Raw genomic sequence first — 15,524 nt, 5'->3', positions numbered from 1 at the left:
GGACGAATCCCCCAAAAGGCATGTAGGTAATAAGGAACAGCTTAGTGAAACTTGTGAGAAGCAAACACAGGGTCCGGCAGAAGTGAGGCTTCAGTGTGGCTGGCAGGTGCGTGAATGTCTTGCACGAGGTGGGCAGCAATTTGAACATTCCACCAAAAATGTCATATGGTGTGTTTGAGTGTGACATTGTTATGTTACAGAATTACATGCTTACGATTTTGTAATCATAAAAGGGAGCATTATTTGTGCCAGACCCTGTACTTTTAAATGCTTAATTTCTCGCTTTGGGTTTTTTTTCACTTGTGCTACTAACTATAGTTCTAGGATTTCTCACATTTCCTAGTCACAGTTTTCAGAATATTATAATCTGTCCTATTAGTAGATATGGTCATCATCAAATAACAATAGTAGATGTAATTATCCCCTTTTAGTAATGGGGAAAGAAAAATGAAAATTCATTGATTATTGCTTTGTTATATGAATTTATTAACAAAGTCACTTTTAAAAAGGTCATTAATGACAAACTGACATCCCTGAAAATGCCTGTGGAAATTTAATTTTTTATACCCTGATTAGTATATTGTGTTTTAGTCCCTTTTCATGTGCTTCATTATGATAGAGTTAATCCATAAAATTGCTTTCTTCTTTAGTTTATAGACTGAAGGATTAGTTTGTGGACTGGAGGCCAAAGGGTCAGTGTAGCTTTTTCACAGGTTTTTAAATCGGCACTAAAATTAAGGATCCACTTGTCTTCCCTTGTTTTGGTCGGAAGAGTTGGTGACTTTGGAGCCTAGTACTCACCTGCCCAGAGCCTGTGGCCTGGCCATTCGCTGATGCCACGTTCCCCACGTCCTCAAGTGCCATGCTGCCAGAGTTTTAAATGGAAAGGGGCATTGCGGGGTGATGAAATTTCGGTGTGACCACTCCTTTTGATAGCAAGATAACATGCATGTTTGCAGTCTCTGTCCTTTCCTGCTTTTGTTTTTTAATTTAGCGACTGTTTGCTTTTAACCCCTTGCTTTCCTAAAACAACTAAGTTAGAATCTAGAGAGTTTAAGGGATTGGGGAAACAGATGTCAAGTCATCTGTAATTTGAACCTATACATTACCTATTAAATTATTAGAATAAATTATTGTACTGGTACATCTGTGCCTGGAGTATTTTTGGTGGATGTACTAAGCTGTGTATGCTGGCTTGTTGCCTCTTCGGAATCATTCCATTACCCTTTTCAGCCTTTATCACTTAGGCGGGGGGTAAATACAGGTGAATGAAGACATGCCAGAATGGAGTGATGTTCAATGTGGAGTCTGACAATTGTGAAAGGCTGAGAGAATGATAAGTTGGTTTACCAGGACAAGTATATAGTAAGTGGACGAGAAAAAAAATCACACCATCTTACACTTTTAGAAGAAAAACAATCCTTAAGTTTCCAGGTTGGTTTTATTAAAGTCCCATGCTGTACAAACATACAAGTGATGAGAAAAACATTAACTTTAAACATGCACTATCAGACATTCTCTAAAATACCATTATACAAGTTTTCATTTACTTAGAAAAATACCCACTAAAACAATCACAGTTTTTTTTAAAGATTTAAAAAAATGTATTGGCCAGAACAAAGTCCAAGAGAATAAACAAGATTCTGAATTGTATGTCAAAAAAAACTGTACAAGGTTGTACATAAAACTAGCTTACAAAAGCCTTGAGTATAGTAAGAATACTGAATTAAGATTTCCAAAGTTCTATTTACCAATATCTATTAATAAAACCCTTATGAAATAATCGACTTAGAAAAAGTGAAATGCTCATGATTTCAGAGTGTATAGAAAATAGCAAATACCACTTTTTGAAATAAAGTGTACTCACATGTAGTCTAAAATCAAGATTTCTGTCATTCATTTAAACTTTGCATATATTGCCATAATGGCTTGCGCATAAAATTTCTCTTGCATTATTACATTTTCAAAACTATATTTCTAACCATTTCAGTTTCATTTTTGATCTTCTGAATTATAGCCAGTTTCAAAATCAATGTTGAGGGACAAATCATATAATTTTTTTTGTTTTGCCTTAATATTAAAATTAAATGTCTGCACCAGAATTTAGGAGTTTGGTTCCTTTCTCATATCTTTTAGAAATTAACATTCCGTAAGCATTAACATTTTCAATGAATTTGCATGGTTCTGTGACTAACACTTGCTTTGGAAAAGTGACTCCTAAAATCAAGAAGTTAGTGTGGAAGAAATTTACTTCCTTAATTGAGTCATCAAGCCAGTCGGCAGCTTTAAGGCTTACACGTCAGCATATTGGAAACACTTTGTACTCCTGTTCTTTTCCCTCCTTTTTTGTGAGAAACAAGAGGCTATGCAACTATAGACTTTCTGTATTTTAGTTGGGACAGTACAGAAAGTAATGCTTGGAAAACCCCATTCCAAGCTCTTAGGAGGACTGCAATGTTATAAATAGTCTTCTTATTGGGTATAATAAAGCTTCAGCTTGATGAACAGAAGATACAGATCTGTTTTCAGCATGAGAAGGACAGGATTCACCACTAGACATTCACGTGGCCACGGGCTGCAGATGGGTTTGCCTTGGGCAGATACACAGGGATACCTCGTTGTAAACACTGCTGACTGATAATGCTGTTCTCCAGGTGATTAACTTCAGGATTTTTAACTCATGGTATATTTTATTCTAATTGAGGTGCGTATTTGCTTGCTCCTGTCTATGTAAAAGACATTAGACTTCCTTTTTTCCCCCAAAAAAACCAATACTCTCCAGTAATAACTGATTTTTAGGGTAGATTGAGTTCACGTCACACGGCCAAAGGATGGATGCAGTCCTTTCGCTGTCACTCACCCTGAGAGGTGCAGAATTGGAATGAGCAGATTCCCATTTTTTTTATCCCTTCCTAAAATCACCGCCAGTCAGAGAGAGTCGGAGGGGAAGACTGAGACTGAAGTAACACTTTTGTGGACTAGCAGACTTCACGTCCATGTCTTTTGGGCTCATGAGTTGCCATGGTTACTAAGATAAAACAGAGTAGAAGCTGTGTTCTTGATAGTGAACACATACAGATTTGGGATGCTATTAGAGTTATTCTGTGTGGTCTGCAGCCAGAAGTGTCCCTGGAGCTAGTGTGTGCGGGTCAGACGGTCACGTGGAACACCGTGGCCCAAGCGCCGTGGCCTGAGTCACGCTGTCAGGTGCAACACAGCCTGAAGACTTCACTGCTCAGAGGCGGCCTGCCCCCTGCTCCTCTAATTCACTGCGTTCTTCAATACCAGTTCCTACACACCACGGAGTCGTACCGGAAAATAATCACATTGCACCCAATTCGGTCTTAATATAAGACATCAGAACACGTCTCTAACAGCAGTGAGTCCTTCAGAATCAAGGCCCAGCTCAGAGTTCAAAAAGCCTGGATGAAATGTGACCAGAAAGATTCTCTGTTTCTCAAGGCCTGCAGCTTCACTCACAGCCTCTTTGCCTTTCTGAGTTGTGTTGTTATCAGGGGCGATCGCCACACTGGTCAATTTTTTCTAGTCCTACACGACCGCTTCTTTTTGCGAGAGTCTGCAAAGTTTAAATGTGAATGACAGAACGTAGACTAGCTTCTGAACGTGCTTTTTGTTTTGTTTAGTTTTGGTTTGAAAGAACAAAAACCGCTGTCAGTGGTGCTTTAAGAAAGATTAAGAAAGGAACTCCTGAAAATGATTTCCCGTATTGCCAGAAGAATTTCAGTGCTTTTTAGCAAAACACTTGCATATAATACCTTAAATCTCATCACATGTATGCACCAGGAAAGAATTCCAAACTGTGGATATCCCCATGGGAAATACTGGGGAAGCAATACAAATAGAATATAAAAAACAAAACACTAGTAAGTTTGCATATCTGATGTCAAGATGCTGAGGTAATATTGACAGCTTAAAAAAAAACCCACCATTCTTTGCCTCTGTTATTGCTGCAGAAAACATTAATACTGACCGAGTTACTACATCAAGTGGGAGGGGAGGATTTCATGAGCACGTTCGTGGTGAGGGGGGATGTGGAAAGCCAGTAAAAGGATGTAGGTAAGTGGAGAGATACAGAACTACGCCGATGGTACTATCCTTTCTCTCTGGAGGGAGAGAGACAGTCCAGCCCCAGCGGGGGGTGTGACTTGAGCCTTTTCTTGGCTTCCCCTTTGTGAATTTTGTTTACATTGTCACCACCCACTCAGATTCTGTTTCCAGGTGAATCTTTAAAAATAAAACTCACGAGTTCTCAATAAATAGTTGCAGTTCCCCCTGAAGACGCTGGGTAAAGTGCAGAGAGAAGCACCACAGAAGCCCTCGTGCTGGCTGGTATGGCTTTGCCTAAATTCGGATTTGGTAGCCCACTTCGTTCAGAGTGCTGAGGTCGGCCGCCTTCTTCTCCGGCAGAGCTGGCCTGCGGGGAGAAGGGGAGGGGGGGCGGGCAGAGGGGCGGGACAGAGAAAAAAACTCAGTGTTTCCAGGGGCCTCCCTGACTCAGTTCTCCCAACCCTGTGGCATTCGCCCCACCCCAGCCACCAGCCTCAGCTCCCACCTCAGCCTCTTGTTTGAAAGTCCACCTTTTACAGGCTTTAAGGAACACTTTCACACGCTTTTTTTCAATCCAGAGTTCATACACGTGTACGGGTTGCTGAATGGGTCTGTTCAGCTTTCGGTCTGAATCTGGCCACACGCTAACCTGTGAACCTTGAAGGGGCTAAAGTGTCACATGCACTACAGGCGAACTAAAAATCTGAGCCAAACTCCCCGGACACCTTGGCTCCCTGGCGTTCGTGCCCAGAGGGACGCCCGCAGCTGCGAGCCAGCCCAGGTGCCTCGGTCTCACCCGGAGCGTCCCAGCTGTTCCAGATGCGGATGTACATGATGCAGATGTACATGATCGGGGGGAACCTTGGACAGCACATCGGGAAAAGCACGTCACCGTGCAGAGTCCTTCAGTGGCAAAACCTCTCTGTGCCCTAAATACACTTCCTGAGGTACCTTCCAGTACACAGCTACACCTGTGTATTTACGTGTCTCCCCCCCTCCATGTGGCCCACCTGGAGAACACTCAGTCGTGAAAAGCTCACTTTTACAAAGATTAAGGTCGAAGTGCTCATAGGTGATCCTTGCTTTAGAAAAGGATTAAATGGGAGACATTTCCTGTAACAGCTAAAACATGATTTCCACGCTCCCTCTCCTAACATTGTATTTTTTACCCCAGTATGAGTTACATTTGTTTTTAGCTGATGTTTTTAATGCTCTGTGTCTGACAGAGCCTATTCGCTGCTCCTCGTCACCCACTCTCCCTTTCTTCCTTAGTAAGGACACCCCTGATTTCTAGCTGGGCACAGAGCTGCCTGGAATGCAAACCCCATTTCACAGCCTCCCTAAAGCTGGGCACAGCCTTGGACTAAGTAGCCAATGAGACTAAAGTGGAAGCGTGTGGCCGTCAGTCCCCAGGACGCCTGTGCAGAAGACAGCTGGCATGTGCCCTTCCCTCCCTTTCTTTCCCTTTCCCGTCTTCCTTGGGGAGGTGACAGCGGGGCTGGACCCCCAGCTGGCACACTGCAGAGGCAGAGAGCAGTCAGGCCCCACCACCCCCTCTGCGGACTGCTTCCACATTATGGTGCATCACAGGTAAGCCACAGCTGCAACCTCACCTTCCCCGCGGCCAAAGCCCATCCTACCTGGTGCCATTTCCCTCCGTTAACTGACTAACCCGATGGTAATTCAGACACGGTGCTAGGAACGGCGGGTGTCGGGTAGGCCGGAGGAAGGTTAGCAGGTGGAGTAAGGAGAATGTGTTTCTAGCAGGTTCGCTGTAACTCCACTCAGGACACGGTGCCACACCCTAAGTGAGGTCCAGAGACTCACCTCTGAGAGTCGGTCTCTCCCCTGGAGCCCCATGTAGGATGTAAGATCTCCCTCCCACTGCCTGAAAATCAAGCAATTCCTTGCGATTAACAAGCGAAGCCCTGGGCCGTGGCCCCTGCAGCCGCCGCCAGGGAGCCCGCCCAGAGCCGGACCTTCTGTGCACCTGCTTTCTCCCTGGCCCGGTCGCTTCCCGACACCGAACTGGCCTCTCCTGAAACTTCACGGGGGCTGCTCTTCGTGTACGGAAATAACACTCCTAAGACACTAGCTTACTACTGCTTTTCAGGTGTGGAAATAAACCTGCACGCCCTGTCTTCTTTCCCTCAGTCCCATGACTGACAGTACCTGCTGGACAGTCGGAGGCAGGACCGGCCACAGGGTGGGTCCCACTCAGCCCTGTAATGGGGGCTTCCTCGGGGTCACAGCAGCAACCAGCCACAGGATGCCACCCCCTCCAAAGGCATTTTTGGCCACTCACCTGGCTGACTCACTTTGGAGCCCCTCAGCCTCGGGGAACAGAATTTCCACCCCTGTTTTTATAGTTTGTGTACTCCTAAAATACCACCCCTTCTTTTTCCTCGTGTTCTGCTGTTGGCACCCTTGAGAGCAAACGCACTTCATTTGGTGTCTTTGGCCACCTTTTCTAGACCGTTCCTGAGCACCAGCCCCGCTTCCCCCACGCCTTCCAGATGCTGAGGAATCACCACCATAATATGACTTTGGTATTTGAGGCTTTCCCGTGTGCCAGGCACTGTTCTAGGAGGGCTATGTGGGTTATTGATTCTCACCATAGCCTTATGGGGTTGGTGCTGTTCCTATGCACTCAACAGAGGAGGAAACAGAGACACTGAAAGTCAGGGAACTTCCTCAAGGCAAAGTCACATGGCTGGCAAGTGGTAGAGCCAGAGGCTGTCCCCCGAATCCAGAGCCCATGTCCTCCTGCACCCCACACACAGCACCCTCCCGGTCACCTGAGCATGACACCATGGCCACTCCTGCCTCCGCACCTTGGCTATGGAACGCCCTGTCCCATGTGCTCCTGTCCGCCCTTCAAGGGCCAACCTGAATGCCCCTTCTCCCACGAACAATTTTCCAACTTCCTATGGTATTTACTTTTGTATGTCTGTTCGAGAATCCTGCAGGCTCATGAGCCTCGGGCCTGCCTTGGAGACGGTGACCAACTTGAGAGCAGGATCAAGTAAATCCATCTTTGAATCCCCACAGCTGAATACCCCGAAACGCTCAACAAACTTTGGTCGAGTTCTCACTAATGTGCAAATGGCTGATGTGTTACCGTTATCAGGGGATGTTTTTATTTTAACAGAGACAAAGTCCTAAGCCAGGAAGTCAAGTCACCGGGACAACATTCTAAGAATTCATGAGTAGGAAGAAAAGTGTCTTTTTCTGTATAGGAAAGGCTTCGCCTTACCTTTGAAAGCCACTTGGGGAGCATGCCCGCTCAGAAAGCTCAACGTGGACCCGCAGTGGCAGCGGTGTGAGGGCTTCCAAAGGGAAGGGACCAGGTTGTCTCTTTCCCCCGCATCCTCCCCCCTCCCCCCTCCCCACAGGTACCCAGAACCTAGTGGGGGGTTGGAGGACGCTGATACTGGCAGGAAATGCATTAAAATGAGATTCCTGGCAAACTACCTGGAAGATGAAACCCTTCTCCTTCCCAGCCACACTAGCTGCCACTTCCCGGCCTGGCGCGGGGCAGAAGTGGGTTATCACAGCACGCCACCCGCCTGTGCGCCCGGCCAGGAACATGCTCAGCCCTCGCCAGCTCCTCTCACGAGCAGAGCTGGGCGAGCTGTTGCGTGGGGGGAGGCCTCTTCCAAGGGCTCCCCTGGCTGGAATTAGAATATTGCGAGGGGGGTTATTTTTAAGAAACACGAGCACCAGGGCGATGACTCAGCCGGGCCTGCTCTTGCCCAGAACCTCTCATCGGATCCACAGCTATTATTTCAGAGTGGATAATGTATTTCTCCAAACCCCTCCCCAGTCCAAACAAGGGAAAAGAAATCCACCGATTTTCCTTTTGAAAGGTTCTCAGGCCACCTTCTGTTATGCGGGAAGAGGGGGCGGGGACTTCAGATTTTCTTTGCGCACTTTGTGCAGGGACAGAGGGGACACATGAGTGGGCAACCCCAGCTGTGCCTGTTGTCATGTCAATGTACCCAGGGAGAACTGGGGTGACTGCTGGACAGCCTGGTCCCGAGTCCACCCTGAACCCCAGCCTTGGGCTGCAGTCCGAGGTCAAGAGGAGGCAGGTCAGGGAGGAGGCGTGGCAGGTGGAGGGGTCCGCAGAGAAGGAAGGACGTGCGGTATTCGCCCCTGCTGCCTGAACCCTGACAGCTGGGGCAGAGTGCACCGTCTCCTACGTGTGGCACATCCAGGCTGTCACACGCCCTGGGGCGGCCCCAGTGCCCACGAGGAAGAGATTCCTCTGGAAGGGATGCTGACGTCAGGGAAGCCATGGGAGGCCTCGGAACCCGAAAGTGATGGCAGCACGGTGGGGACCCGCTGGGGATAACAGTCCACCCTTGAACACACAAGTTGGCGCATGCCTGTGTGAGGCTGGGTCTGGGACAAGAAGCAGTAAAGGAAGTAAGGCCTCTAGGGTTCCCCCTGCCCGCCCAGTCCCTCTTCTGGGCCTCTGACTGGGGGACTGAAGGCCGTGTCGGGGCCTCTCGTCCCCTCACTTCTCACCCCTGCCACCCCTCTGCCAGGCTGCCGGGAGGGGGCATCAGAGGGCCCGAGTGGCAGCGGGGGGGTGCTAGGCTCCTGAGACCTGCTTGCTACGTACTTGTTCACAAGAATTTATTGAGCAACACTTTGTGCCAAGAACCTTCTAGGTCTTAGAGTTACCTAGACCAGTAGCACCTCCTGCTGTCGGTGGAGCCAATATCCATTCCCTTCCTCCTGATGCAAATTCACCTCGTGCTTGTCCCCTTCAAGTGTGAGACACTTTCAGGGACATGGCCATCTGTGTCCACTCAGGACTGCCCGAAGGGGATGCCCAGGCCACCAGTGAGTCCACCTATGCTTCCTGCTCCTGTCTCCCCTGAGGTCACAACCCCTTAGGGTGGGGGTGCGTGTGCCCACATGTTCACATGCACTCACCCTCACACTCAGACACGGGTTGGCTGTCTTCTTTGTGGACTCGGGATTCTAGGAGGGGCCATGTGGCAAAGGTGCAGCTCTAACCTTAACCCTAGTCTGTTAAGGCTGTGGATCAGATTCAATCAGGGTCGTGAGGGCCCAGCATTTAACTGGAGACCCCGGGCCCTCCTCTCTTGTCTAGCCTGGCAGGGATCGGGTCGGGCCAGGCCCCAATGTGGGCCTCCTCCGGAGGAACGTTGGGGTGGGGGACCGGTCCCTTCACACCTGTCACACTCATTCAAGGCCAGTCCTGCCCCTCACTCGCATTCCTCACTTCCCGGCCTGCAGCCACCATGGCGGGCAGCCGACCGGGCAGACAGCTGGAGCCGCCAGGTCAGCGGGCCTCAGCCGAGGCAGAGCCGGCTCCGAAGAGACTCCCCAGCCCTTTGCCCTTTCCTCCAAGCCTTCTCCAGCCGGGGGCTCTGGCCAGGGACCAGGAGCCGTAGGCTCTTGAGATTCCAGGGCGTAGCTTCTGGGCTCTCCTTTCTGGGACAGAGATCCTCTCTAGGAGCCCCCACCCTGCCTGGCCATCTACAGTGGTCAGCCCTGGACACCCCTGGGCACACTCCCTCTGCCCAAGGCAGTCTCCCCTGATAAGGCCAACAGGCCTTCTTGGTTTTTCCTGCACATCCCCCGAGGACCTTGGACCACCTGAAATCCCACAGGGAGCTAAGCCAGGCAGTCCTCAGAGTTGGTAGCTACCTTCTCCCTGAAAGAAGCCCCACATCATCTTGGAGGTTTTACTTTCCCATCTGTAGCCTCTCTAGTCAGTCCCTCTCTGTTTGTTCCCCTCCGCCTTCCATGCCAAAGAAGTTCTCTCCTTCCCACCCTTGGGGATATTGTCTCTCTTGGGATTTAAAGAGAATGACTTCTCGGGCCCCATTCGACACATTGTCAGTGTGATTAGACCATGGAAACAAACTGATTCTCCATGACTTCACCGAACAGCACCAGACCTGGCCCTCAGTCCACCAGACGCCTGGAGACATCTTCCCGATCCTTCACGACAGGACAGAGCGGGAGTCCCACGGTCCACCAGCCCCTGACCCAGCAGCAAAGGGAGACCTCACCTCAAAGTGGGGCCTAGTGACCTCTGCAGCCCTGAGGGTCTCCAGCAGGGTGGGCAAGGCCCACCTGAGCCGTGACTCCCCCAGAGACTGTGACACTGTGATTTGTGGTAGGAAACATTCGGTCTGGTCTTCATCCCCATTTTCTGCCCAGAGCTCCTAAAACCCTTGGGATTTCCTGAGCGATGAGAGCATTAGACACATTTTATGTAGCAACGCGGTGACTCTGGGTGGGCTCCTGGGCGGGGGCGGGCCTCAGAAAGGCCAAGCCATGATTAGAGGCTTGGAATTCTCAGCCCCACCCCTCATGCTCTGAGAAGAGGTAAGGACTGAAAATGGAGTTAATGATCAGCCGTGCATCCTACAGAAATCCCCAAAGTACAGGGGTCTGGGGGTCCGAGAGCTTCCAGCCTGGAGAACGACATCCACGTCGGGAGAGTGACACGCCCAACTCCACGGGGACAGAACCTCCCACACCTGGGAGCTCTCACCCTCATCTCCTGGCTGGCCCTCTGCATCCCTCACCACAGCCTTTAATAAACTGGCAGACCTGTGGTCTCTGAGTTCTGTGAGCCACTCTAGCCGATTAACTGAAGCTGAAGAGGGGCCACTGGCACCTCTGAACAACAGCCGGTGGGTCAGAAGCACCAGCGACAACCTGGGCTTTCAGCTGGCATCTGCGGTGCGTGTGCTGGGGGAGGCAGTCTTGCAGGACCGCGTCCTCGGCCTGTGGGACCAGACACTGTCTCCTGGTGGACGGTGTCAGCCTTGAGTTCAACTGCGGGGCACCCAGCTGGTGTCACAGGGATGGCTTGGTGCAGGGACACACTGGGTCGCCAGCAGTGTCAGAAATGAAGTGCTCTAAGCTCTGGCTGGTGTAGCTCAGTGGATTGAGCTCGGGCTGCAAACCAAAGTGTCGCAGGTTCGATTCCCAGTCAGGGCACATGCCTGGGTTGCAGGCCACGGCCACTAGCAACCGCACATTGATGTTTCTCTGTCTCTCTTTCTCCCTCCCTTCCCTCTCTAAAAATAAATAAATAAAATCTTTAAAAAAAAAAAAGAAATGAAGTGCTCTGCCCAAGCAGAGAAGGACACACACAGGAGGGAGACACAGCAGGAAAGAACTGTGGGGTCTGTCCCCCCACAGAAGGAAATAAACTGGGTTTTTTTTTCCCCTACAGAGCGAGATGACAAAGAAGGCAAATCAACGAGGAAGAAAAAGAGAGAGAGAAAAGGAATTATGAAGAGCAAAGAGGAGTGGAGGAGGGACCGGGGAAAAAGGGGCCGGACCTGGGAGAGAAGACAGGTTCTCCTGCGCCTTCAGGGACTCTTGCCCCGATTCAGAAGGCTGTTCCACGTGGTCACTCCGACCGGCACAAGCTGCTGTCACGCTCAACTAACACAGGCAGTCCAGCCAGGAAGCCACCGTCCCCTCACCCCTACTCTCCCAGGTCAAGGTCACAGGCAGCAGGCATAGGGCCGTGCACTGTCAGAGTTGGAAAGGACCCCAAAGAACATCCAGGGTTCCCAGTGGGGGCGCTGCTGCATTTTGGGTGGACTGCTTCTTTACTGGGGAGGACGGTCTGAGCTCTGTAGGAGGTTTGCTGTCCCTGGTACCCCGGGGCCCTAGTGGGGAGCACCCTCTTCTCTTCCCCTCCCACCGCACTGCTAACCCTTCTCCTCCAGAGGGCGCCCTGGCCCCTGCTGAGAACCCCCGTGGCCGCCCCTCAGTGAAGGAAGAGCTACAAGGGATGGAGGCCCGGAATTGTGAGGATGGACAGTGAAGTGAGTTCACAGAAGACCTTTAAAACAAGGGTCTCCACCTCCACCTCCCCGCCTCACTAAGAACCACGGGAGACAACTCGCCCGTTCTGCGCAGAAGGTGCTTACAGGCCCCTCAGGGAGCAGAGTGTGAGACAGGACTCGTGGGCGGAGAGTGGGGGACCCCGTTTCCCTCTTGAGGCCTTGTCTCAGCTGACGCCAGTGAAGCCACTGCTGAGTGTCCTCCCACTCAGCTGACTCCTTTGTCAACCCGGTGACACTGATCCTCCCTTCCAGAGGGATTAGTCAGACAAGTGCAAAAATGGAGAGGAATGCAGGGCTGGAAGTAGCTCCAGCTGCAGGGGGGGCTGGGGGGAGGAAGGGGGAGACGGAAAGCCACTAAAATTACCCACACACAGATGGGTTGGGACCCCACAGCTGAGGGGCCTCTTGCCTGTTACAGCATTTTCCACCCCCTAGGCCAAACACATTTAGAAATGACTTGGTGGCCTTATGTCATGCTGCAATAATAACTCAGGGACAGTCACCAAACCCTACTGAGTCCTGACCAGCCTACAGTAGAGTTCCCAGAGTTGGCAGAGGTATTGGGTCAGAACCAAATGGGTCACTGTCTCGTGTCCTTGCCCAAAGCAAGATCACCTGGAGGAAAGTCTGCTGGGGGAGGGCACCGGGTAGAAGCTGCTTTTCTGCAGCCCCACCTCTAGGAACCAGGGTGTCCGGGGCTCTGGTGTGTGGCCACGGCAGAATAAGGGGTGAGGCTGGCCTGGGGGAAAAGTGAGGACCGGCTTCCTCTATCGGGCCCCCAGGAGAACGAGCAGTTGGGGTCCTCCCAGAGGTACTTCAGTGGGGCCCAGCCATGGAGGCCAGGCCAGGGTCCTGCCCTCTAGCTCTACCTAAGCAACCTCATTATCTAGAAGTCCTGGCGGGACTAGGCTCATCTGCCCCTCATCTTGACCTTCCGTTATTTGTAAAGGCCGACCCCCGACCCTCATTAGCTCCCCAGCTCTGACTGATCAACGCTGGGTCTCCAAGTGTGGGCCCTGGACCAGCCCCGACGGCATCACCTGGGAACCTGTCAGGACAGCACGTTCTCAGGCCCCGCCCAGATCTGTGGAATCAGAAAAGCCGCAGGAGGCTTCAGGCAACGTTTCCACGAGCCCTGCGGGGGGGATTCTCTGCTTGCTCAACGTGGAGGACAGCGTTGTGGGGCCCTTCTCTCCACCCTCCGCCCTTTCTACATCGGACACTGACCACCCGCTCTCTCTTCCTCACTCCCGCAGGATGACTCGGCCCCCGGCACCGGCAGGGCAGTCCACCCACTCCTACCTCCTCATCCACCTCACACCCTCATCTCCCCGCTGCCTCGGCCCCGCCCCTCTCAGCTGTCCTCCGCAGGCACCTGCTTGCCCTGCTCCAGCCTCACTCTCTGACTGTTCCTTTCCAGCCCCTGTTCGGGTTCTCTTCTCCTGGCCTGCTCCGGGCCTTGCCATCCCTTCTTTCCTCCCTCAAACACTTGTCCAGGCATCATTTCAACCCTCGCATCTACGTAGATGGCTCTGGTCTCATTACCTCTGTTCCCCAGCTTCCTCGAACTCCACCCCTGCATTTCTGACAGCTTCTAGAACACTCCTCCTGGAGGCCTAAGAAGCGCCTCAAATCCCATAGTCCTAGCTCAGAGGCACTTCTTCCTCCACTTTTCTCAAACCACCGCCACCACCTCGCTTGTCCCCCTGACTGCTGTCTGCACAGCCAGTGTCTAAGATCTCACTGGCTCTACCACCCCTGGTCCCCCGAGGTCACCTCTTCTGGGTATAAACTTGACATGCCACACACCGAGAAGTCCTCATGGGCCCGAGTAACTTGCCTTCCAAGCCCACAGCTGCCACGCACGCTGTGCCTAACTCCACCAGGTAGAATGCTCCGGACCTGAGCCCGAGGGAAGAGCAGGCTTTGTGGACTGCTCGACATTTGCTGACGATTAGGAGCTCCTAAGGGAAGGCCTCGGCCCTCTCTGGGCAGAAAGGATAACAAATCAGATTAGAAGGCGCTCTCCCTGCTTCGCGGGCAATCCGATTCCTATTTCTGGGTCACTCGCGCTGCGCTACGTGACCCTCTGGGGAGGGTTTACATGTTCATAGTCCTCCGAGACAACGGCTACTTTGTTAGTGAAAGCAATGAATGGATGTCTGAATCAGAAAGGAGACCTAGGGTTATGGTCAGGGTCAAGGGTCAATGGTGATGGTCAGCATCAGGGGCAGGATTAGGGTCAGAGGCCTTGGGAGAGGGGTTTAAAGCCATCCTGCTCCCTAAACAGACACACTTCTGCTGAAACCGTCCTGGTCTCCAGCTTCCCTTGCTGTAGGACCCCCCAACCCTCCCACTTTCTCATTTCCCTCCTTTTAAATCCTGGATTCCCGCCACCTTAGCCAAGACCGTCCTGGCTGTAGATGCAGAACCCTGGGACTAGGGGTGGGACGTGGAATGGAGACAAGCAGGGACCCTTCCTTGGCACTGACAGCACTTTGTCCTGTCCTGTTCTTCCAAAGACAGAACTACACGGCCCTCCCCCGCCTCTTTCCCAGAGTCCAGAGAGCCGAGTTCCGGCCCCCGATCCATCACTGACAGCTACAGACTCAGTTCAAACAACAAACTGGTTTTGTGTTCTGGTTTCTTCACTGAAGAATGCAAATTGTGAAGCTGCCTGCTTACTCTACTGCACTGACGTAACCGTGATACCACGCGTGTGTAAAAGCAGTTCATCATTAACTAATCATTCCTATGACCCCTTCCAGCTTGCTCCTGACAACACCCTGCGATATAGGCAAGGAAAGCATTTTTATCCCTTAGTCGGATGAGGAAAAGAAGGCTCTGGAAGGGTTTGCCCAGGCCACAGGCTAACGTGCAGCAGAGCAAGGGCTCAACCTGGCCTTCAGCGCGCTGTGCCACAGGGTTCCAGCACGGTGAGAACCTCGTGGGATACCGCAAGCCACTGTTACTAATAAAAGCACTGCTTTTTCCCAGTGTAGTTATGGCCCAAATAGCCTAGGCATCCTCAGCATCTCCAATCTGTCATTTCTGCAGCGGGGTATTCTGACCTAAGAAGCAGGCGCGGAATCACCAGCCTCAGTGCTACAGCAAGGGAGAGCAGCGTCAGCCAAGGAAGAGGGTGAGCCTGTGGGTGTTTCTGATGCCGCCACCCACGGAGGCCGGCCACACTTCCTGCCAGGTACAGAGGGCATGAGGGTGTAGGAAAGTTCATCGATTCCAACAATCCCATTGTGGGGGGTGAAGAGAACTTAATCCCAGAAAGGTGACATGCTTCAGGTCACACAGCTCCTCAGTAGCTGAATTGGCTGCAGACCCAGCACCCTAATTCTAAGTCCAGGGTTCCTGCCATTCTGCCAGGATTTGGGGCTGTTCTCCATCTCACACAGTCCGGGGCCTAACCCTCCCGCTGAGTCTGTGGCTGACTGTCAGTAGAGTGAGAGTGATGGGGTGCCAGGCTTGGTGGGTCCTTTTCCAGAACAGATGTCCTAGGAATGAGGGCGGCCCTCCCAGAGATCACCGTTTGGTTCCAATGCCAAGCCCAGGACACACTTTGTCCCCAGGGCCAGGACAACC

General features: G+C 51.6%; 1 protein-coding gene across 3 annotated transcripts in view; it reads right to left on the bottom strand.

Moving 5' to 3' along the window:
* Window positions 1-1,580: 1,580 nt before the first annotated feature.
* VASH2 (vasohibin 2) overlaps window positions 1,581-15,524 on the bottom strand; it is a 37,033-nt gene continuing 23,089 nt past the window's right edge. For 2 of the 3 annotated variants that reach the window (XM_028530742.2, XM_028530741.2), the window contains one exon: window positions 3,661-4,435. In XM_028530742.2, the coding sequence (XP_028386543.1) occupies window positions 4,363-4,435 (73 nt within the window). In that variant the 3' untranslated portion in view covers window positions 3,661-4,362. Of the gene's footprint in view, window positions 3,406-3,530; window positions 4,436-15,524 lie in introns of those variants that run through there. The other variant, XR_004900723.1, reaches the window with a different exon arrangement.

Source organism: Phyllostomus discolor, chromosome 14 (assembly GCF_004126475.2).
Source record: "Phyllostomus discolor isolate MPI-MPIP mPhyDis1 chromosome 14, mPhyDis1.pri.v3, whole genome shotgun sequence".
Lineage (NCBI taxonomy): Eukaryota > Metazoa > Chordata > Mammalia > Chiroptera > Phyllostomidae > Phyllostomus > Phyllostomus discolor.
The sequence above is the reverse complement of the archived record's forward strand: the minus strand, read 5'-3'. Positions and strand labels throughout refer to the sequence as shown.